This window comes from Sminthopsis crassicaudata, chromosome 1 (genome assembly GCF_048593235.1).
Source record: "Sminthopsis crassicaudata isolate SCR6 chromosome 1, ASM4859323v1, whole genome shotgun sequence".
Taxonomy (NCBI): domain Eukaryota; kingdom Metazoa; phylum Chordata; class Mammalia; order Dasyuromorphia; family Dasyuridae; genus Sminthopsis; species Sminthopsis crassicaudata.
Window position 1 is genome coordinate 737,240,891 of NC_133617.1, and position 25,624 is coordinate 737,266,514.

The window sequence follows — 25,624 nt, forward strand, 5'->3', positions numbered from 1 at the left end:
TGGTTGGGTAAACTATGGTATATGATTATCATGGAATATTATTGTTCTGTAAGAAATGACCGGCAGGATGAATTCAGAGAGGCTTGGAGAGACTGATAGGAACTGATGCTGAGTGAAGTGAGAAGGACCAGGAGATCATCATACACGGCACCAACAATACTGTATGAGGATCAATTCTGATGGACGAGGAATCTTTGACAAAAAGAAGATCTAATTCAGATCCAATTGATCAATGATGGACAGAATCAGCTACACCCAGAGAAGGAACACTGGGAAATTGTTATTTTCTTACTAAGTGCTAAGTCAGTACTTAACAGTTCTCTAGTTCCGGCCTTTAGGGGAGTTTTACCCCTGTGAACTCCTGGGGAGGAGCTTACATGTTTAGAAGGAGCAAGTTCATTGGTTGAAGTATTTTTCCCAGAAGCCCCTGAGTTATTCCACACCCATTCTCTGGGAGGATGAAAGAAGACGCCATTGAGCAAGGGGAGAGTCTTGTCTGCGCCAGAGTTGGGGCGCCTCTCTGGAGGAAGAAGTCTCTGCTCTAGGCCACAGAGCGATCGGCAGTCTCTGGAGACAACAGAACTTTACAGGAAATGAGTGTAAACTGTTTGCATTTTTGTTTTTCTTCCCAGGTTATTTTTACCTTCTGAACCCAATTCTTCCTGTGCAACAACAACAACAACAACAAAATTCAGTTTTGCACACATATATTGTATCTAGGATACCATGACATATTTAACATGTATGAGAATGCCTGCATCTAGGGGAGGGGGTGAGAAAAGGAGGGGAAAATTCGGCACAGAAGGGAGTGCAAGGGATAATATTGTAAAAAATTACCCATTCATATGTACTGTCAAAAAAAAAGTTAAAATAAATATATATTTTTTAAAATAACATAAAATAATTATTCCATCCCTCTGATCTGTAGATCTTGGGATCATTGAGGGGGGAAAGAAGTACTAAAATGGGTCTCTAATCTGTCTTGTGACATTTTCATGCCTGTATTAAGTGATGGCTGTTCATTTCAGTTTCCTTGTATGTTCAAATGACAAAACTGAAGGTGAGAAACATGGATATTTTTGGTAACCACATGACTCTCTTTTCTAATTGGAATAAATATACTCATGGAGTGCTAGTTATAAAATGTTTTAGTATCACGGAGTTGGTAAATATGGGATGCATTGAGAGGCTCTATACAGAGGATCTGGCCAGGGAGCATATCCAAAGAGTTTTTAAAAAATAAAACCCATTGTTTCTAAAGTCACCGTGTTATCATAAAAATCACCAATTGTGAACTGGTTTAAGGGCTAATACATGATAACTTGTCCACCACAGGGTTCTGCTCAAAATTGTTTTCCTTTTGTTCCCCACATTTTAGGACACCCAGAGTCTGTTCATCCATGAATCAGCAGGCCCTACCACAGGCCCCAACACGGCAGGGTTATGTGAATCAACAGTTTCATCCGAGCTGCTCTTAGAAAGGATTCTGGGGAAGTCTGGAAGCGGGACATATAAAGAACGTGTAAAAAGTGCCTACGTGGAGACATCTGCGCCCAAGAGCCGTGTTCACAAGAGCGCAGGGCCCTCTCCATGCCTCTCTCCCAGACTAAGAAGGCCTGAGCTTTCCAGGGAAACTCTGCGCAGAGTCACCAAACCCCCGCAAGTCACAGCGTCAGTAAACAAAGCTTCCCTAAAAGAGATCCCAGCGGAAAATGCAGGCCTGATTCCTGACCCATCTGTGAGTGATCTCCCTCTGGTTTCCCTGTGTGTTACTGTTTCCTCCCCTACTCTTTTCCTAGGGCCTTTTGTCCAGAATGAGGGGAGTCGGCATCTATATTCTTTTCTATTCTTTTGCATTCTAAGGCTGGAATAGCTACGACAAGTTACAAATTAACAGAATTCCAAGTCTAATTTATTAGTAAAGCACAGATTTACCAATAAATAGAATCTCAGATTTCCCCAGCTAAGCTAAAACCCTGAAGTGGGGAATGGTTACCCTTTTTCTAGTTTTAGGAAAGTGCAAGACAAAGAATATGACTTCATAGACAGCCGACAAGTTAGGATAAGTTAGCAATCAGAAACGAGAGGCGAGCAAAAATCCCCGCTTCTGTCCCGTGACTAAGAAGTGGTCATTGTCTGAGGCTGCCTGCAAGATTAGAGAGAGTGGACCAGACTTCTTTGAATAGCAAACCAGACGTCCTTCAGGGTTAGCAGATTACCCTCTCGGAAGAACAGGACAGTAATTAACAAGAAAATTGAATTTCTAAACTTAATACCTTATAGGCAAGATGAATTTCTGAACTAAGTTCAGAGACAAGAAATTCACGATTTTAGGCAATTACAGAACAAATCAATTAACTGTAAATAGGATCAATTTTTTAAAAAAGACAAAATCAATCCGATTGTTTCAATATTAAAGCATGGATTTCATATCCCAAAATTAATAAAAATCCTCATGTTTTGTTAAACAAGTTAATTCCATCATGTAAGAGCCCCCACAATGGCACTACTTGTTGCCTGTGACTTATAAATGCAGACCTACTTGAAAGTTGAAAACCTGCAAGTGAAAGTGATAGACTTTCAATAACAATCTGCATTTAAGCCACCAAAAAAACCTCATTAGTCAGGGCCTTTGATAGTCTCTTTATAGCATTCTAGAAAAAAAAGGAATTACATGTTTGAAGTTTCACAGAAAGTCTGTGTCACAGCCCGAATCGCAAAGGCTAGTTTGGCAGCTGTGTGCGTGCCTGTCCGATTGATTTTTCTCTCATGTAATCTGGCTTTTTTCTTCTATTCCCCCTGTAACTATATGTAGTAAATTGTGAACAAATGGGGCTGTTTCAAATGTGACATTCAAGCTTTTTTTTTTTTAACTTAAAAGATTTTCTTTCTAAGTCATAACCCATGTATCCTGAGTCACAGTGTAAAATCTTATATTGAAACATCTTCAGCAGCCTAGCAGAGACTATTGTGCTCAGCCCAAAAGATGCTAGTGAATAGAGCACAGTTGTTTGCTGAGGATCCTTTCCCTGTCTGTCTGTCTGTCTCTGTGTGTATGTGTGTATGTCTCAGTGTCTTATAAACAAGTCGCTCGGTGGTTTTGAGAGCAATGTCTCCTTTCTCTGATTGTCTGAGAGATCAAGTGGTTTGGAGTCAGATGTGGGAGTCCTGACTCTGACAAAGCCTCCTGACGATTGACGTGTTACTCAACTTCTATAAACTGAGGTTTATGAGGTTTTCTTATTTGTAAAAGGGGAAGGGTCACATGGGTCCTACCTCTCTGGCCTGGCTGCTGTCATTCAGGTGCTTAACAAGGTAGTACAGAAAGAGGTTGGCCAGGTTGCTGTGACTCTTATTAATTAGTCTTATCCAAGAGGAGGAGATGGCTGTCATTGAACTTCACTCTAAAGCTGTGTCCTTCCCTGGCTGGTAATCGCAACGCCCTGGCCCGCCAGGACCTCAGCATCCAGCTTGTTTTCCCGCTGTTGTAGGAGAGAGAAGCCCCTGCTTCCAGGGAGCTGCATCTTCCCCAAAGGTGGGATTTCAGTGAGCCCACCAAGGCTGCTTGTTTATTGTATTAATCTAAGAATAGCTGACTTTTCTACAGCACCCATTGTGCCCCGGCTCTGGGGCTAAGTACTTTTTACAAATGGTATCTCATTTAATCCTCACTACAACCCCAGGAGAGAGAGACTGTTGTGATCCCCATTGGACAGATGAGGACGCTGAGATGAGGGATCTCCAGCTGTAATGTGTCTGAGGCTGAATTTGAACTCGAGACCTTCTACCCCCAGGCTCCCAGGCACCCTCTGGGCAGCCCTTAGCTGCTGCTTGCTTGATTATAGCTCATCTCCAAGTCCTACTTACAGAGAAACATTACAGAAGTTTGAGGGAAAGCTGAAGGGAGTGACTTCAGGGCACAGGAAATTTCCTGTCAAAAGTTTTTGTGGTAATATCGAGAAGATTTGCTCTTTCCAATGGCCTGAAAGTACAAGTAAAACTAAAGCAACCCTTAATGAAAGGGATAGGATTTAATACAGAAAGAAGTTGGCCAGGTTGGTGTGACTCATTAATTAGTCTTATCTAATTTAGTAGATTTAGTAAATCGACTAATTTAGTAGACAACTTCTTTGGAATATTCGATTCATATCTTAAGAGAGTATTTTATTATTAACTTCAAATAGTTTTAATTAAGAAAAAAAGCAGAACCCTCTAGGTAATATTGCAACCATGCACATAGCTGGTAATTAAACTTTTCCGCACGTATAACTATATTCAAACAATTCTGAATGAATCATTCGAACGTTGTAAAATGTAAATGTCATTATGTGCAGCCTGAAGATTTTAAAGGAAAGCTTTCTGAAATTACATTTGTCATTTCAACAAGATTGAACTTAATTTGTGAATATAATATAATGTAATTTGTGAATAGAAGAGCTACAAAGTACAATTCAGCCAGGTGGCTCACTTAAAGAAAAAAAATCTTTTTTGAAGATTTATGAAATATTCATTATATTTTACTCCATTTTTTATTTGTTTGTAGAAATATCCATTGGATTATGATAACGTGCTTAGTGATGTTGGCTTATGTGCCTTATTTGTGGCTCAACTACCTCTTTTAAATTATGAGTCATGAAAATGTAGTAGATAGACCAGCTACCTCTTCCTGCTTATTAGACTCAGTATCAGCTCAGCAGATTTCTTTCTCTTAAAATCTTTTTCATTATATTTTGGTTTTTATCACCTTTATTTCTAGTTATAGTCCTTCTACCACCTTGCCCCTCCCAAGAGGACCATCTCCCTTGTAACAAATATTTTGCAAAATTAACCAACAAATCACCAGAGTGTGACATTAGGTGCCATAATAGAGTAGTGAGTTTTCATAGTTACCAAAAGCAATTCAGTGTTTCCCATATCCAGAAGATGTGTTACTCCCAAAAAATCACTGAAAGGAAATAAAAGAGGTTATAAAATGGATTTCGGGATTTTTCCATATTATATGTTTTTTAAGGGTAATTGTGGAAAAGGAATCAGAATCTCATATGATGGTGGGTCTCTGAATTTTATTTCTCTTCCTCTTGTACTGAAAGATCTCATTACTTATCAAGTGGATAAGTAAGTGGTAAAGATGTTGGCACAATTAGTGAAGAAGTGACAAAATATATTAACTGAAATAAATAGGAAGGAAAAACCCGATTTTTAGCAGTTTGAATAAATGACATGTGTAAACACAGCTTGAGATGAGAAAAACTGTGCTGTTTGCTTTTTAATACAAAGATACTGTGAGGTTTTACTTGTGTCTTACATTTTTGGCTCCTTATCTTTCCCAAGTGAGTTGTTGTGGTCATTGTGCAGGGGCTTAAAATGCTCTTCCCTGTGTGGGTTCTAAAATGATTGGATTATAGTATCTGAGCAGGAAGGGATCTTAGAATATGTCTAGACCAATTGCAAAAACCTTAAGCAATTTTTCCAGGGTCACTCAACTAGTTAAGAATACCTGGGATTTGAACTCAGATCCCAGCATATAGTAAGCACTTAACAAATGGTTGTTTCCCTCCTTCCTTCCTTCCTTCCTTTCCTCCCTCCTTTCTTTCTTGCCTCCTTCCCTTCCCCTCTCCCTTCTTTCCTGCCTTCCTTTTTCTGTATTACATATCTACTTGCCTCAGAGTAAGCCTATTATGGTGCCTTTCTCTTCCTCTGGCCTACCAACTGCAACTTACCTAAGAGACAGTTTCTAGCTATCTGGGAAATCAGGCTGCTCCTGAAAAGAGCAGAAAACAGGAAAAACTATCCTCCTGCAAACACAATGGACTCCTGTGCTCTGAGCTAAGGCTCAGAGCTGCACTTGAAATTAAAAAAAAAAAAAAAAGGAAATACCAAAAGAAAAGCAAAGAAAATGAGCAACAAACAAAAAAGAACCTTGACCAAAGAAAGCTCCTATGGTGACAGGGAAGACCAGAACACAAACTCAGAAGAGGACAAAATTCCACAGAGGAAATCTCAAAGAGTGGTATAAATTGGTCTCAAGCCAAAGAGGCTTCTTGGAAATACTCATAAAAGACTTTAAACGGCAAATAAGAGAGATAGAAGAAAAAAATGAGAAAAGAAATGAGAGGTATGCACAAAAGAATCAGGAGCTTAGAGGAAGAAAGGAAAAAATTGTCTGAAGAAAACAGCTCCTTAAGCAGTAGAATTAACCAAATGGAAAAAGATATATATGCAAAAGCCAAATGAAGAAAATCACATATTAAAAACTAGAACAGGGCAAATGGAAGCTAATGACTTTGTGAGACTGCAAGAGTCAGTCAGACAGACTAAAAAGAATCAAAAAAATGGAAGAAAATATGAAATATCTCATTGGAAAAACAGCCAACCTGGAAATAAAACCAGAAGAGACAATTTAAAAATTATTGACCTACCTGAAGGCCATGATCAAAAACAGAGCCTGGATAGCATTCTGCAAGGGGTCATTAAGGAAAACTACTCCAAAATTCTAGAAACAGAGGGGGAAATACTGATTGAAAGAATCCATCGATCACCTTTGGAAAGAGATCCCATAAGGAAAAGCTCAAGGAAAGGAGTGCCTCCAACAAGTAAAAAATCAATCATGATTAGTGAGATTTAATGAGAGAGTAGACTTTCAAATGAGAAAGAGGCAGGCCAAAAGTCTTTGCTCTTGCTGAGAGCATGAGACTCAACTGTGTCTCATCTGGACAAAGGAATCTTTCTCAGATCACAATGGCTGGGTTTCTCCTTTATAACTGGGTCACCCTAAAATCCAATGGAGAATTCCAAGGACAGGGACTTATTTCCCCAGAGTCAGAAATCACTTAGATTATATGCATATATTATATATTATATAAATATATATTTCATTCAGTAAAGTTCCACCCAAGATAACAAAGCATGTACCCAAGAGGATTTGGGCAATCTGTCTATCAGCTATGTCCTTCAGAGACTGATTGACTGACAGGGGCTAGTCCCTGAATGAGGAAATAGAAAGAAAAGCCCTCATTCTTAATTTAATAATTGGGTATTAATATAACAGAAAATAATAATTTCTTTCCACTTGTTTGAATATTTTAGTTTTTGCCCTGGTATGTCCTTTCTCTTCTTTATTCATCCAGGCTGATTCTAGCTTAAATAACATTGTAAAATCCCTTTTTTTAGATCCTGAGCTTCTCGAGGATAGAGAGACTGGGTTTGTTCTTAACTTATGTTCCTACTATCTAGCAGAGTGCTCTGCACACAAAGAACATTCATCCTCACCTTTGGAAACCCCCATACATTGATTTATAAAATTCTTTTTATTTTAACATGTAATAAGATTTTTATTGGTATTTTTGACTTAATACATATTTTTTAATTTTATGTTTTAATTTGCAATAGAGTAAATATTAAGAGATATAATAATATTTAGGATAAAAGTTCTTTGAGTTCTTCAATTTTAAGCATGTAAAGGGTCCCTGAGACCAAAAAGTTTTAGAGCAATTATCATTATGTATTTATAACATAAGATATTTGGAAATATTAACATGATTGGACCCCATTGTCTATATTAAATAAGACATTACTATCACTTGATAATTCTATAACTGAATTTAAAAAACTGAAGGTATTTACTAGCTTTGGAAGACTTTATTTTGCTTTATCAGTCAATAAACACATTTATAGTCCAGGCTCTGGAATAGGTAAAGGTTTACAAGTATGAAAAACAGAACAATATCTACTACCAAGGAGCTTGTGTATACACCATAACTATAAAGTTAATAAATACAAATATGTACAAAGTAGTTAAATATAAAGGGAGTTTGAGGCCAAGGGATGGGGGAAGAGGGATTGGCAATTCTAGACACCGGGAAAGACTTCTTTCAAAAGTTGGTGCTGGAAGCCTCCGAATTTCTGGGTACATAAACTTACTGTTTATATGTCACATCACCAAGTTGAATGTAAACACCTTGAAGGCAAGGATTACTTTTTGTGGCCCCTTTGTAGTACCCTCTCTCTGCTGATTATTTCCAGATGGAATAGCCTGTCTAAATTGTGTTTGTACTTAGCTACCTGCCTGCTGTCTTCCCCCATTAAACTATGAGGTCTTTGAGAGCAGGAGCCACTTGTCTTTCTTGGGTCCCTGATGCCTGGCCCATAATAAGCTTTTAATAAGTGCTTTTCAGATTGGTTTGGATTGGATTGGATTTGGAGGTCAATTTTGGTTAGCCTTCGTTGTCAGTGAAGATATTTGCTTTTGCTTAGAATTTGTCTACAGGGGGAAAAAAACCCCAGTATTCTGCTTTCTTGAGAATGAGGTTGATTCTGTAATGGCCTGCTGCCTCCACCCTGTGGTTCTGCTCCCTCATTTGTATGGAGGCACAAGATAAGAGACCTAGGGTTTCTCAGTAGAAAATGTAAAAAGATCAGAGTATGTCTAAAGGCCTTTTTCATGCTGACAGTCAAAAATTCAGAAGAGAATTCAGTGGGTGAAATGGCTATGAAGTATTTAGAAGCAGTGAAAGGATTTTGTGTGTGTGTGTGTGTGTGTGTGTGTGTGTGTGTGTGTGTGTGTGTGTGTGTGTTTCAGGATGATTGGGTTTGGAGCCCACTATCTACCCGATGAGCTGATGTCCCATCCTGTAAAGCCACAGACAATTGATGTAGTAGACGTGAACCATGAAAAAAGCATGTGTCTTCAGACACACGCCTGTGTGCCCCTTTTCCTCCTTCCCTCCCCAACATGTACTCATACAGTTTTCCAAAAAGGTAATGGAACCTTTGAGTAATAGGGTAGCTTAGTGAATAGAGCACTCATCCTCTCTTCTCCCAAAAATTCTCTGCTGAGGAACCTCAGAATTTTCTTGAAGCCCTCCTCTAGGTCGACATTTCTCCAGTTACTGAGTCCCATGATTCTATTCCATTCTAAATTATTGAGGATCCCCAAAAAAGTAGCTTTGGATATTTACTGTATTATAAAGTATAGAATCTTGCTATTATAAAAAATAATTTTGACTTCATGGATGACTTGAAACGATGTTGGGGATTCCCAAAAATTTTGGAATGACAATTTGAAAACTATTGCTTTAAAGGCAAAGATTCTCAAACTAGAGGCCTTCATTTGAGGTCCTTAACTTAGTTTTTAGGTTTCTGAACTTATTTGGGGGCAGAGAGATATGGCAGTATTTTCACTAAGTGAATGTGAGCATTTTCTTCAATTTAGAATAATTTTTAAAAACACAGGTTCTAAAAAGATTTCCTTTGGCCACAGTAGCCTCACAAGCAGACCATGATATCAAAAGGCTGCGGCAGCCCCCTAGTGTAGGTGTAAGTACCAGAGCAGCATTCAAGTTACTTCCTCTGTTATTCTTAAACCACCTTTTTTTTTCTTGATGATATTCCTTATTCTTTATTCAGCCATTAATTGCAAGGCTCTGGGTTGGACAGCAACTGTAATGTTTTCCTCTAAAGATGTAATTTTCTCTGAGAGCAGGTTTCTTGGGGAGCTTCTGGGAGCAGCCTTAGTTTCAGTTCAGTTCAATAATCACCCCAAATGCATCCAGGGCTTAAAGTCTAGATTTTTTATTGTCTCCCTCAAAATAGCCCGGTTAGCTTTCTTAAAGGCCTGTCTCTCTCCTTGGTTCCGAAAGCTCTTGCCGTTAGTCCTTTGTTTCTTCCAGCTTCAGCCTTTCGTCCTCCCAAGGTGGAATAAATCTGACTCTGCCTCCAAGAGTGGGCTTGTGGGTCTGGCCCTGAGAGCTTCTTGCTCATATGCTGAGCATACTCCAATCATTACATCAGTAGGAAACCATTATTTGTTGTAGGATTAAATCAATGCTTAAACTAGATTTAACCACTGTCTCCTCAATTCCACTTAGTACCTTGTTTCAAGTTCTGGCCCATAACATTTCCTTGTAGGATCAGATCATCATACTGAACCATGCTAAATTAGATAATTATTGTCTCTCTCAATTCCACTGTCTTAGTACCTTGTAAGAATCATAAAAAGCAACAATAAAGATAAAAATAAAGTAGTCCCTGGCTTGATTGAAGGTGGAGCATCAGGAATGTACTAAGGCTTGCCAGGAGAACATTTGTGTTGAAGAGATGGGGTTTTATATCCAGGAGCTGCTTGAGCTCCCTGGAAGCCCTGTACTGTGTCATTTTACAAAGTCAGTCCACATTCAGTTGACTCTTCAAACCTGGGCCACTTTGTTATTCATCATCTGTGCCTCTTTTCACACACGCATATACATCCCCACAACATTATTCAAGAACAGAAGCTTATGGAAGGTCTTTCCCTCATTAGGGACTCCCATCTTTCATTTACACCTGACCAGGACATATTGGATGATGGTAGTAAACACCATTAGCCAACGTCTTTCCCTGTTTCTAGTCAACTAGAGAAATACTCCGATTTCAGCAGTAAGGCAGCAAAGAATTGAAAATTATCAAGCTACTCTTTCAATTTAACATTAAAATGAAAAGTTTAAATCAATGCTTTTGTAAGGAAATTAATTCTAAACCCTGCTCACAAGCTGAATTTTGCAATGAACTATATCAAAATATCTATTAGTGGGTTTCTTTTTAGGTCATAGATTATTATTTTTATAAAATACAACACAAAAAACCAACAATTATAGTAGTAGTAGCTACCTATGACTTTGTGACTAAGGCTTGATTGCCTGTAATTTGAAGAAGTTTACTTTCTCATTCATGGCCACATAGCAAGCAGATGGGAGAGGCAGGATTCTAGCCTACTTTTTTCCTAAATCCACATCCAGCACTCTAGTCACAATGTTATGCTACATCTCTCTTCTCCAAAATACAGCCATTGCGATTCTAGGTCAGTCCTTCTGATGATTCTCTCCAGTTTGGTTTTAGAGGCTCCTTTGCCTTTTTCAAATATTGTTTTTGCCTATTGTCGCCTTAATGAGACCCTGAGCTCCTTGAGAGCAGAGAACAATCTCTTGCTATTCTTGGTATGTTTATTGCTCAGAACAGTACCTGGCATTCTGTCAGGGACTAAAGATTAACTAAATAACTAACTGAATAAGAGTAGGTGTGATCTTAAGAAAAGGTATTACCAGAAACTTAGCAAATATTGTACTGTTACTAGTAAAAAATCTTCTTGGAACGTTGTGACATTGTTAACTTTGAACTTTGACTAAGTGTGGATGAAAGATAATTTTTCAAGGTTATATATTTGAGAAATTTATAGTGAAAACTACCAAAAACAGAATTGGAGATAAGTGTGCTTAAGGCTAACTGAATGATATAGACTTAGCACATGCCCTTAGATTTTTTTCAAATTGCCTGGCTTCTAATTGATGCTACAGACTAGAACATGCTTTATATTTAGCAAAAAGTCTTAGTCCAATCCTATGGTTTCATTTTCCATTGGTCCTGCAATTTTTAATCCCCCATTTTATACACTAGAACTTGGGCTAAAAGGTCCAAGATACTTTCAATTGAATCGTGATTGCCTATTTGTTATTACCCTTCAATCTCTGAATATAGCTACTGCTTTACTTTTTGTTCTTATCATTAGTGGATTTTATTCTCCAAAGAGCCAATCAGTAAATTACTTAGAAGTAAATTGCTTATCTGTGTGAATTAAGTGAACTTTTTCAGACCCTCATTTGGAAAGTGAAAAGTATTTTGCTAAAAGTAGTTTAGTACCCTGATAAGATTGATTTCATATTATGATTATGGACAAATTTGGGATTAAACAAGTTTAAAACAATAGTATATAAGGCCTAGAATTGTTTGAACATGGCAAGTGAAATTTGAAAGATGTTGGATAAATGGACATCTGTATCTTTTTCTACCTATTATATTTGTGTTTTAAAAACTTGAGAATTTTCTCTGCATACTTTAAAAAATCACTGGAGACAAACTTCTGGATCATGTAAGTAAAATGATGTAGAACTAAACATTTTCTCGGATTCACACAACCTCTCAAACCTCACCAAAACAGAACTTAGGCACCAAAGATAAGACAACTTAAGCTATTCCTACAGTCTAGGATTCCCAGAATCCAAAAGAAGATTTCAAAAAGAATAGCAACCAGAATTCACAAATTGTTGCTCACTGACCCTAAGCTATTTAGACCCCCCCTTTCTCACCTGCCATGCTACTAAGCAGCAAAGCTACACTACCAGACCTAAGAACCAGGTCAAGAACCAGACAGACTTAGAATAAAATCCATGTTCCCTCCTCCTCCTTCCAGAACTGTGGGGAACCCAGCTTCTGGTGCAAAAATTTGCCCTGGATACAATAGGCAACCCTCATGTCCCACAAACTTTCAAGAGCAAAGCCTACTGGGGGCCACAACTCCAAAGCACAAACATTGTAAAGCTCTGAACTTCCAGCATTGAGCCAAAGAACTAAGGAACAGAGGAAATGGAGAAGGTTACCAGAACAGGACATTATGAATGTGGGGAGCCATACAGCACCTCACCAAGCCTGAGTTACGAGCACAGCGTCCACCTGGGGCTACTTCTGACCACCCATAATTCAAATAGGACAGAGATTTAGGCAAATGAACTTTGAATTGTCCAGCTTGGGAATAGGCTGAAACACTTTGAGATTCAGCTTCTGAAGAAACTGCAGTTAGAAGAAGGAAAGTGAACAAAAGGGAAAAATAAAATAAGAGGGGAAATTGCCAAAGGTTTGAGAAGAAGAAAATTCATATTTTAAATATAAGCAGATAAATCAACAGGGAAACTAGGATCAACAGAAGGAAATATGGTTTTTAGGTCTAGTAAACAAGTTCAAGCATCTGTGAATAAATGTTGCAAAACAAAGGAAAATGATCCAGCTTTTGATAAGACAGAGGACTCCATAGAATGTGAGGAGAACATGAAACCACAGCATTCTATTTCTGAGTGGTTCAAAAAAGGAATCAGAATCATGAGAGTAAAACTTATGGCTGCACAACAAAAAATAGAAAAATTGTAGTAGCAAGCCTTAAGCTGAAGAGCAAAAGAGAAGACAATAGACTAGGACACTGTGCAAGCAAAACATACTGATCACTAAATTAAGATGTATAGAGACAACCTGAAGATGGCAGGCTTCTTGGAAGAATACGCCTTGAAGGAAACAATGGAGAAGAATTGCCCAGAATTTCTAAAAATAGAAAAAAAATGCCAATTGAAAGAATTCACAGACAGCCAAGAAAGAATAGGGTTACAAACTCCAAATCGTATAGTGGGTGAAATTTTAACAATTCATTTTCAGTAACAAGTTCTGCAAGTGATCAGGTGAAAGACCTTAAATACAAATGAAAGAAAATTCAAATAGCATAAGACTATTCTGCACTCACTTTAAGATGTAGGAAGGAATGGAGTATGTTACAAAGAGCAATGGAGTTCAGGATACTAGCCATGCTGTGCTACCCTGCAAATCTAAAGTTAATTGTACATGAAGCAAGATGGACATTCATAATAAAGGCATTAGAAATATTTTAGAAAATCCAGAACTGAAAAGATTTGCTTCTCAAATAGCAGAAAGGCAGACTTGAATAAATGAAGCAGGCAAGGACAACCATAGCAACAAGAGTGACTGCAAAGAGTCATCATTCTAACTATACAAGGAGGCAGGTGAAGGTAGAAGTGTAGTGGACAAAGTGAAGTAGACAGGGAACATTAGGCCAGAATCCAGTGACACCCTGATTATAAATAAATCAGTGTTTTTGCTCTGTTTTTAATGGGGCTTTATTACAGCCTAGAAGAGCATGTGAAAGGGGTCGGGGAGAAGACAGGATCGTGTGCTGAGGTCAAATCAAAAGCTAGTAATGAGAAGGCAACTCTGATGGCCTCAGAGAGAGAAGAGTCTACAAGAGATGAGAGGAAGAAGCTTTATTGGTAGAGGGATGTTCCATGGTGAATGGTCTGTGAAGAGGGATGGGACCCTACTCTGGTCATGTCTTAGGGAATTTCGTGTGGAAAGAGTCCATTCCTCCTACATCAGGGAGGGAATTCGTTGGAAATCCTGGGAGCAAGTAGACCCAGGGAAGAGAAATGTTGGAGGGGAGGGAAGGTAAATGATGATGTAAGCAGGAAATATCAAGGGGAGATTACATAATCAGAGATTGAGGGTAGGGTAGCATAGGGCAGAATCCCTCTGGCGCTTGCAGTAATAATTGGTACTGTTCTGGGTGTGAGGCAAAATGGAACAGGGGAGTCTATGGGCTAGGCTCTATAACTGCCCAGCAGGGAGATCCCAGAATGAATACCCTGGAAGCTTTGATTCATGAGGAATGCAGAGAAAAGAGAGGAAGCAGATATGAGGATACAGAACCAACAAAATAGAACATGGAAAGAACAAGCAAAATCTTTAGAAGGGGGAACAGAAAGTGAAATTTTAAAAAATATTATTCAGGACTAGTTGAAAGAGAAGCGGAAAGGGGACTTGTATTTGTCTAATTGAAAGGAAAAAGTGGGGAGAGAATTATTAAAATAAAAGCATGAAAGGAAAAGTAAGTCAGAAGCATAGCAGAGTACAGTAAAGTATAGTGGTATAGTACTGAAGTAAAGTGTAATGTATTAAAAAACAGGGATATACATAGTATGATGTAGTAATAACGGATAAAATAATACAATGTAGTATAGTACTAAAGTATAGCATATACTTTAGTATGACATAATGTAATATAGTATTAAAATATAATGTACATAGAATGGTATAATGAAGTATAGTATTAAGTACAATATAGTGTAGCATTAAAAGTCATAGGGTGTATAGTATATAATGTATAGTATTAAAAGTATAGTGTATATAGTATAATGTAGCATAGTATTAAAGTACAGTATATATAGTATAATATAATATTCTATAATATATATAATATAGTATAGTATTAGAAGTATAGTATAATATAGTAAGGTATAGTGTAGTATGAAAGATAGTATCATTGTTTTGTAAAATGTAGCAGAGGATGGTCTGTTATGGGTTGTGTTTGTTGCCACAGATCTTTTTGGAGCAGGTTTTGGAAATTCATTTTCTCTTGGCCTTTTAAAAGCACAGCTCCAGGAACAGTCTACAGGAGTAGTAGCTTGAACTTGTCAGATAAAAAGTGTGGGCCAGCTTTAATCATCATTCCGTACAGGGGACCTAGGAAGGCTCTCAGTTTGCTCAGCACCAAGCAGGCTTCCTTTAGCTGCCTTATCTTTTTCCTTAAGATCTCCCTTTCATTTTAGAGCGATCCTCTTAGAGCCTCTCTGTGCCACTGGTACAACCAGTCCCTCCTTCATATACTATCACATGTTAACGCCAGATGCTTTCTGACTTCTCAGCATCACTCATGCTCCACCTTAGGCTGCTATGATCTGATTATCCTTGATCCAGTCTTCCCCTTGCCCAAGTACAATTGTACTTTTTCATACATTCCTCATGCTCTAATAATGTTTCTGTTTCTGTATGTTTGAAACTTCTGAGATGGACTTGTATTCTCACTAAGAAAAAGAAAAGCGGTATTCAGTAAGTTTTTGTTTAAAAAATATAGCAATTTATTTTGATTGGAGATCTTCACACTTGCAAAACACTTTGTGTACAGTATTTCATATGTTTTGTTTTTGAGCTATTTGTTAGTTATTAATTTAATTTGAAATCAAGCCACATTATATTTCCTATCTTCTAAATTTTTCTTTCTCTCTGTCTCTGTCTCTCTCATTCCCTTCCTTTTTTCTTCTCCTTTTTTATTTTGGTAAGGAATATGACTGGACAAACTATCAGCCAAGTCAAATGAGTGAGTCTGAGCTGCAGATGCTGGCCAGCATGAGAAGGCAACAGATAGAAGAACTGGAAGACGTGGGAGCCTCTCATGGTCTCAGTGCGTCTCAGGTTGACAACTGTAACGTCAGCATCAGTAGCAGCAGTGACGATACCACCACCTGGAACTCCTGCCTGCCACCAGTGAGTCAAAATGCTCTTTTTCTACCTTTGTTTTTAGACAGTGCCCTAACTCAAAAAATCAGGGCCAAAAAGAGGGTGTTTACCAGCTGGGTCCTTGCTTTTCACTCTCCTAGTCATCAGCATTCTTTTAATTGTTCAGAAGTATAGGATGTATTCAATTCAGCAAGTTTTTTATTAAGTGCCTACTAAAAAGGAATGGTCCCTGCCCTCAGAGTGTTCACCTTCTACTGCAGGAAAACAGTTGGTACATAATTAAGTATGCAAGGTATTCAGTACTGGGAAGAAATTCTTGCCACATGCAAGCCATCAAAAAAGGCTTCCTATGGGAAGGACCCTTTGAGCTTAGCTTTGAAAGGACAGAGCATGATTGCAAGAGATGAAGGTGAAGAGAGAGAGGAGGTCGGGGGAAGAGCCAGAGCATCGGCAACAGGGAGCAGGAGCCAGACCAAGCTGGTGGGTGTACCACAGGTTGTGTGAGAGGGAACAACTTGAAATTAGCCTGGAAAGGGAAGCTGACTTCATGTGTGTAATCAGCATCAGACTCTTTGCTTTCTCAAGCAGGAGGGTGAGAATTTGGAGTTCATAAATTAATGTTAAAATTATTTCACATATAATTGGGAAAATATTTAATAATTAAAGAAAAAAATTTAAAGCTAAGCTGGAGACAGTTGTGAAGAGCTTTATTAATGTATGTATTTTAGAACTATGTACAGGAGATTTATGGGATTAAAAACCCCAGACATGAATTTTGCAATTCTCAAGGACTTGCAGTCTGCTTGGAGAGACAGGCTGTGGACACACATGTTAAATAATCCTTCAGAAACCAGGTCTCAATTCCCCCAGCAGTCCAAGAGCTAAGCCAGGCCCACATGTGGTTCCTTGCCCAATGCCTGGTGTCGGCAGGGACAACTCTTGACTCTCAGAGGAGGGAGAGAGGAGAACTTGAAGTGGAAGGATTGGAGGCTCAACGGTGAACTGAAGACAACTCTCCTTGGCTGGATTTCTTGGGTTTCCCCATGGGAGTATCTCCTTATGTCAGTTATACTGTCATTGTAGGAGAAGGTTTGGACTTGCTGCCTTCAGCAGACCTGTACCATCCCACTGAATAGCCATGCACCGAACCGGGAGATGGAAATTGGGATGGGAGCAACGAACTACAAAAGCAGCTCTTGAGAGCGGCAAATAGGATTTGCAGCAGAATTGGAGATTTGTCTTATAAAAATATTGTACAAAAGTAATTTAAGCCACAGGAAAGAAAACTGTGGACTCGTGATAAATTCTCTCTGTGGAAAAGCTCAAAGAAGGACAAAATAGAGGAGGAGCTAAAGGCAGGATTATTTATGCCCCAAAGAGCCGGGTGCTTGTTGCCTTGGATACTGTATCCTCCCCCCACTAGTCTGTTCTCTGGTGGGCTGGGAGCAGAGGGAGAATGAGCCACTGGAGCTCCTTCCTCTCCCTGATGCTGCTGTTTCTGTTTCTAATCACTTCAGTGTCTTCTGGACAGAATGAGAAGATTGAAAATAGTCTATTGTTCTACAAAGAAAAAAAACTTAAGGCCTTACCTTTGATTTCACAAGGTACATTTCTCATTGCAACAAATTCAGAGTCTTCAGCTCTGGGTGGTCTCAAATGTAAAGATGTAGAAGCAAACTCTGCATCTTGTTCTTTGTATAAAGCCCCAATACAGGGGAATATAAAATGCTGTCCAGATTTAGAGCTAGTATGCTCACAGTGGAGGAGCATCAGAAAGCTCATTTCTAATTTCAGGGCAGCAATAGGGTAAGGAATGAAGGAAATTAGCCAGTAATAATTTTGGTAATATTAAGCCCTCTAGAAATTCTTATCATCTAGTCACGGGCCTATTGGGGTATTTCCCCCCCCCCTTTGTCAGGATCTGTGATTTCAGTGGTATTGAGACCTCCCAGTGTGGGAGTGCCCTCTGCTGAGGCAATGGGGCTGCCCCTCTTCAAGCCACCTTAGGACTTGCCCAGGGTCCTACAGACAACATGGATCAGAGAAAGGACTTGAATCCAGGTCTTCTTGACTCCTGGGTCTGCCTTCTCTCCATATTGTACCATGTTGCTTTTATTAAACTTACCCCGTACTATTAAAAAAATAATATTCCAATGATAAGAATCAGCCAGTGGATACTTAGCAGGTGTTCTAAGAGTGTGCACTTGTGTTGTTGTTGTTGTTTATATCTCACAGTGCTCAGATTCCAAACAGCTTAAAGACCCTCCCAGAATAAAGATCTAACTCTTCACATGGTTCAGTGATCAGTAAAGAGCAATCAAGTTTGGTTCAACATATTCTCTATATTAACTTCACATATGTTCCAATCTAAAAATGGAAGAGCCCAAATAACACAACATGCTGGCGACTCCTCCAAGGCCTACTGCCTCTGCAGAACTTTGGCTTCCCAGGTGACAAGTGTTTACAGAACAGCTGTTCTGTGCAAAACACCGCACCAGTCCTTGTCGATTTAAAGACTGAAGTGACCTAGTCCTTGTTCTCAGGAAGTGCACAAGTTCTCGGGGAGAAGATATGCAGGCAAAAGTCCAGGGAAGCTGCTGTGAACAGCTTGATGGGGAAGATTTCACGAGGGAATTCTGGGAAGACTTCATGGAAGAGGAGGTATCACGCAAATTGTCCTTTGAATAAGGAACTTTGACAGAAATTGGAAGGAGTGAGTCCATTCCATAAAGGGTGACTCATAACAAAGAAATTTCCAGGAGATTCAGAAATGCCCCGTTTTCCTTGTTAGTACTCTAAATCATATTAATAGGTATAAATTAAAATGTATTTAGATATACTTGTAAATTTCTCAATTAGTATAATTAATGTAGTCATTATTCTTGTTGCAAATTGTTTTTTGTGGGCAACTCTTAAGTACATCAAACCCCTTAGGAAATCCATTAGATTTTGATAGACAAATTTTTCAGCATTTTGTGTAAGGAAATTTAATTAAAATAATACTTTGCAACTTCTGTGAAAACCAGGTCTCAAATGATCAGTTTTGTTCAGTTTCTGTTCAAAGTGGCACTTGGGGTGGCCTGGAAAAAAAGGAATACTGAGAGTTCTCATGGATTTTTAAAGGAATTTACCATTTTGAGCAATCTTGATTGACATCAGTAGAAAAAAATCAAATCTTGTTAATGCATAAAGTTTTTTGGTTGTTTTTTTTTTTTTTTTTTTTTTGGTTTGGTTGTTTTTTTAGGTTTTGGGTTTTTTTGTTTTTTTGTTTTGTGCTTTTGTTTTTGTTTTTGCTGAAGCAATTGGGGTTAAGTGATTTGCCCAGAGCCACACAGCCAGGACGTGTTACGTGAGACCAGACTTGAACTCGGGTCCTCCTGACTTCAGGGCTGGTGCTCTATCCACTGCGCCACCTAGCTGTCCCATTAAGTGTTTTTAAAGAGCAGTTAAAGGACAAGATTTTTTATGATAATCACTCTAATATAATAGCATTTAGGGAATCAGGAAGAAGTAACTGAGCTTCCTTTCCCTCTCCCAAATTCCCAATACCTATGAAAAAGATTTAGAAAATGTACCAAACTGAGTTCTTTTGGGGAAACCCAAGGGGAAAAAGTCATTTTTCCAGGCCAAATCTACACAAGGAGACAAGCAGCAAAGTCTTTGGATGCTGGAGATGGGGGTATACTAGCTAGGTATACGGAGCACTCCAGCACAGAGAGAAGCAGTTCACCAAATCCATCCAAGAAAGACCCAATCTCATCCTGGCTATAGCTAGAAATGCACCACCTTGTTCCGGGGCACAGAGTGAAGCCTGACTGAGATGGCGCCTGTGCCTTGACTGGCAGTCCAGGCTGAGCATGAGCCCTGGGCTGTGTACCAATCAGCAAGCAAGTTGAGCAGCTCTAAGATGCTGAGCCAGGGGCAGAGCGTGATCTCCACTCAGGTTTCAGTCCAGGATGAAGCCTGCAGCAGAGTAACAAGGGCAGGAATCCCAGGGAACCTTAGTCCTGAACCCCTGGTGATGCGTACAGCAGCTTTGCTGCAATCTGCAGCCTCTGAGAGACGGTAATTGCACCAAGAAGATCTTGTGGCTTGCTCAGGGATACACAGACACAGGATTTCAGTGCAGTTTTCAAGGAGAACTGCCTGACAGTGGCCTAGTCCTGCAGCTGGCCACTGAAATTTCAAGTGGGGGAAGCCCACAGGTTCCATCTCAAATCTAAGTCAGAAACTTATAGAGCTCAGGTGAAGATGAAAGATGGAGGTATGGGGAGAGGATGGAGAAGAAAAGTGTACAGTGACCCAACTTTGCCCTAGTTCATACCATTTTGAGAATATAGAAAACTTGGAGAGCTCTCTCTGAGGTCCAGTAAAATATTAGTAGGTCTCTCCCAAAGATTCCTTTTAGAAGTGCTGAGAGCCTGGACCTGACATGAAGTCAGAAGCCATGAAGCCACAAAAAAGAATCCCATGATAAAATATTATTATGGCAATTAAGACCCTCAAGACACAAACCTAGAAAAATGACTCCAAAATGTTTACAAGCAAGACCTCACATAAAAAGACAGCTTGGATACAAGTTCAAATAAAATACTTGTAAAAGAGAAGCAAGAATTTAAAAATTTTTATACAATTGAAACAAAAACATGGGGAAAAGATGGAAAAGACAAAACTTACATAAAAAAGAAGACAAGAGGTATTTAAAAAATATAAAATTCTTTGAAAATTAGAATAAACCAAATAGATGCATTGACTCCATAACACAGCAAGAAATATTAATACAAAATCTAAAGACTGAAAAAATGTGAAATACATATAGCAAAACAACTGATTTGGATGTCCTGAAAGTTATAACAAAAACAAAGAAATCATAAAAGAAAACTTTTCTCTCTTAAGATCTCTGAAGAACCAGAGGACAGTGTATAAATAGAAAGAATCCACTAGTAACCTCCTGAAAGAAATTTCAAAGTGCATCTCCTACAAATAACCAAAAACCAGAGATTCTAGGTCAAAAGAAAAATTCTATAGGCAACCAGAAAAAAAAATTCACGTACAGAAGAGTTGGTCAGAATTACACATAATCAGGCACAGACACCATTCCAAAGAAGTAGAAATTTAGAGTATTCCAGAAGTTAAAGGATTTAGACTTAAGAACCAAAAATAAAGCCAGGAAAACTGAATATAATCCAACTGGGGCAGGGAAATGAACCTTGATTGAAATGGAGGATTTCCAAAAATTGATGAAAAAGAACAGAGCTTCGAAGTTCAAACACAGGAGTCTTATAAGAAAAGGCAAATATGAACAAGCACAAGGGACTAAACAAGGATCAATTGCTTACCTTCTAATTTGAGATGATTTGTGCGGTACAGGACATTAGAGGGCTGGGAGCCTACTTCCTTACGTTTTGATGATAAAGGAAAGGGAAGCAGAAAGGAGGAGGAGGAAAGGGAGAGGAAAGATGGGGAAGCCCTCACCCCACGGGTCAGGGAAGGTTTCTGCTCTGCTGGTGGAGGATGGCGGGCCTTGGGCTCCATTCTCCGCTTCGAGGCCACCCCCAGGAGCCATGGACCTCCCCATCTGACTTGCCCTCAGGTCTCATGTGGTCTTCCCCTAGTAGAGCTTGCTTTTCTGTTTGTACCTCGGTGCCTTTTCATTCTCTCACTGATTTAGAATGTTGTTCCTTTGCAAATAAGCCATAAGACAGAACCCCTAGACTCTTAGATCGTCATAATTTGAAGACAAATTATAGAAGAAAGGGCTTGAATCCATGCTGCATGAGCATCCTTCATCCATCCAAATTATGCAGTTCCTCAGCCTCATGAAGAACCCATTTGTGTCCTCCATTCAGAGAGGAGGTGATGGGTACCTCTGTCTGCACATCACCTTGCGCCACTCCCACCACCTGAGAGAAATTAGGCTGGTTTCACAAACCGAATTAGCCATTGATTAGCAGGGAGAAGGTTTTTAGAAACTTATTAACCTGGGAACATTGTTATCCAAAAATAAGACAAAAATGTTTTGGGGAGCATTCTTCAGCAAGATTCTTTCTCTCCTTGCCCCCCTTTTCTAAAAGCAAAGCTCCCTAGTCTCAGTGGCAATTCATTGGGGTGAACATTGGGGTGGTCAGTAAAGGTCAACAGCGCCCCCCATAGGATGCTTTGATGGAGCTTGTTTGTGTGTGCCATTTGGTGATGGCCTCCCACCTGGCCTAGGGTTCAGGTGTTTTCTATGGTGACCTTCTGGCTCTATGTGTGTTAGATGTTGGCCTTTGGCTCTTTAGGCTAATTTAGGATTGCATTGCCCTCCCCCCTTTATAATCAGGTTCATTAGCTGCTCACTACTTTGAGCTTTAATGAGGTTTAAAAAATTGTCCAGTACTGAAAAGAGAGTTGATTTTGCTAAGCTGTGGATAAATCAGATGAACAGATGTTCTTATGCATCTATAAAAATGATAGACCAAAAACTGTATTTTATAGTTAGAGTAATATCTATGCTGTCAGAGAAATTGTTGAAGTATGCAAGTTGCTTAGCGGTTGGTTTAAATTCAATCTACACTTCAAACAGCAAATTGTTTCTTTTGCAACCTGTTATTTAATTCTATTTCTGCCATCTCTGGTTAAATGGCAAAACTTGATTAACTTAATATATTAATTATTTTACATAATGAATATTAATAATATACATGATATATAACAAAAATATAATATGTAATTAATTAATAATAATTAATATTAACTTTAATATAAATATCTTCATTGGTCAGTAAAAAAACGTTCAGTTGTAAATCAGTGTGCATCCCAAATACGTGTGCCATTCATTGTTTTTGTCCCCTTTTGCATTGAACTGAGATGGATGAAGTTAGTTATTCTTTCAGAGCTGAATCAATGATTTTGTTATTCTGTGGCAGATTGTCTCCACAATGCCAAATACAGAGGGAGTCTTTGCTTCTGTGTGTACACCCATATTGGTACTTCATGGAGTTATGTACATATACGTGAAGAGAAAAAAAAAAGATATTTCAAAGTATACATAATGGTGAGCTTATCAAAGTAGCTCACAAATGAAATGACCTTGTATTGTTTGCATGGAACTCTCAGAACACTATCATCTCCTTAGGGAAAAATATGCTCATGGAAAAGAGCCCATCAGAATAGTTTCGTCAATACTTATGACTTAGACAAGTTTTGCAAATGAATAATAAACCAAGCCAAGAACAAAGCGGTTTATTTAAGAGAATAAGCTTGGGCTAGATTGAGTTGGAAAAACTGAAATATTTCAAAAGACACATGTTGAATTGGATGGGAAAGGAGATCGCAGAGTGCCCAAAGGCATCAGATACTTTCCCAATGATACTTTAAGGCCTCAAATCGTAGCACATCATAATTTAAGAAGAATTAAAATGACAGATCATTTAAAGGAATCTGAAAAGATGATGCATGATGGGTAAGCAGACATGTTGCCAGTGACAAGTGAAATACCATACAGAACATTGTCAAGGAAATGAACGACTAGAAAATGGGGGTGAATAATTCACACAATTTGGAAGAGAAATGAGAGAGGGACAGAATTATTGCTTAACCCGTTATTCTTGAGATACTTAAAAAAAAAAAAAAAGAGGGAAGCCTTCAGCATGTAGGGAAATGGCACCAAGGATTTTGATCACTCTCTGAAATAAGAACCCACACAAATGACCTCACAGATCTACCAAACATCAGTTTCTAGTTTCTGCATGTTCTCTACAGCATGGATATGGAAAACTGCCCTTTGGCAGAATGGAACGCTACGCCAGGATGATCAGATGGGCCCCTGGTTGCCAGGTGCAATAAACCAATGAAAATCATTAGGTTCCCTTATGCCTAACTTAAGCTGAAAGGAAATAACGTTCTGTCTTCAGTAGAAATTACTTGAGTGGACACTCTTTGCCTATCAAAACCAACTTCCTAGAGCTGAAGTTTCTCAAAATTACCTTTTGAAAAGTACATGACTATCGCTTGTTATATATCAATTTGATTATAATATTAAGTTTGGAGATATATTTCATTGGAAAGGAAACCGGCATCCACGGAATTAATCAGTCTGTCTTTCTAGCTGTGTGTGTGTGTGTGTGTGTGTGTGTGTGTGTGTGTGTGTGTATTTGTGTATTTGTGTGTAGGAAGGATTTATTAACCATCTGTTATACGCCAGGCATTATTTTAAGTACTTTATAAATATTATCTCATTTAATCTTCACAATAACTCTGGTAGCTGATTTTTATCTTTATTATCTTTACAGTTGAAGAAACTGAAGCAAACATCTCACTAATATAAATCTTTCCTGATATAAATCAGTGTTTGAGACTCAGAGTAAAAATCTCTTTTAGGCCAACTTTCAGTTTTTGCTTTGTTACTTAGCAGTGTTGACTAACACTAAACACTAACACTAACTAACTAAGTAACAAACTAAGCTTTGTTACTTAGCAGTTGACTAGGCTGGATACCTCTTTGTGGGAGTGTTCAGAACAGATGAGTGATGTTGTCTCATCCAGTCTGAAATTCTGTGATTTCATTTTAATACAAAGTTTGTCGCTCAATCATTTTTAGTCATGTCTTAACTCTTCATGACCCCATTTGGTGTTTTCTTGGCAAAGGTACTGCAGTGGTTTGCCATTTCCTTCTCCAATTCATTTTATAGATAAGGAAACTGAGGCAAACAGGGTTAAGTGACTTGCTCAGAGTCACCCAACCTAGTAAGTGTCTAAGGCCAGATTTTAATTCAGGAAGATGTATCTTTCTGACTCCAGGTCAAGTACTTTATTCACTGTACCATTAATATAAAATATTAGTTGTAAAGATGCATATTAGATCAAAAGTGTCAATCACAAAGGCCACAATAATCCCTAGTGCAGCTTGAGGCTGAACCAGATTAAAATGAATTCAGGAAATATTTAGCAACATAAATAAAAATAGAACAGAATAGAGCTAATGTTAATATGTGGTTTTCTAAGTCTTTATACCTCTACAAGCATCCTTTTGTACAAATCACTGCTCTTCCCATTCTGTTTGATTTTGACAATTTGAAACATGAATAAGGATTTAAATATTTAAATATAAATATTAAATATATATTTAATCTCTTCCTTGTCAGTTTTATTGTGTTATTGTCCTGTTTGATTTTTTAAACAACAGTTAGTAGAAGAAAAAATATTCACACACAAAAAAAGTTAAGAGAGTACATTCCTGGTAACATAGCTAAATGACCGTTCTGCAAGAGCTCTGATAGAATTATCCAGATGTTTGCATGGCTGAGAGAGGGGAAAGAATTCTTTAGTCTGACACAAGGGAGTGGGTAAATACAATTAATGGGATAAAATTAAGAAAATGGACATTTTGGCTGAATATCAAGAAATCTTCCTGACAGTGAGCCAAAAATGAATTATGGGTATGTCTAAAATAAGTAGATAGATGCTCTATCATGTAAAGCATACATGTGTAGCCAAAGACTGAACACTAAACCCCTCCATGTTTATTTATCATAGCAAGTAATCCTGAACAGGTCCTTTCCAGGCAAGATCATAAGTTAGGACCTTTTCTTGACCTAATTAATTCTTTTTCTCCCCGGATAATAAAACCTTAATTACATAACTAATTAATATTTTAATCAGTGAAATCATAAAACCAAATTTTGGATGTGTTCTTCCCTCTACTCTTCTCACAGCTATTGTGTTTATTTTATTGCCATTGCTTTGAAATGCCTTGAGCCTGATT

At 38.4% G+C, this 25,624-nt stretch overlaps 1 protein-coding gene across 2 annotated transcripts in view; it reads left to right on the plus strand.

Moving 5' to 3' along the window:
* The window catches only part of CFAP20DC (CFAP20 domain containing), a 195,500-nt gene that overhangs the window by 122,423 nt on the left and 47,453 nt on the right, over nt 1–25,624 (plus strand). For both annotated transcript variants that reach the window (XM_074284241.1, XM_074284242.1), the window contains exons 13-14: nt 1,379–1,738; nt 15,703–15,906. In XM_074284241.1, the coding sequence (XP_074140342.1) occupies nt 1,379–1,738; nt 15,703–15,906 (564 nt within the window). The remainder of the gene's footprint in view (nt 1–1,378; nt 1,739–15,702; nt 15,907–25,624) is intronic.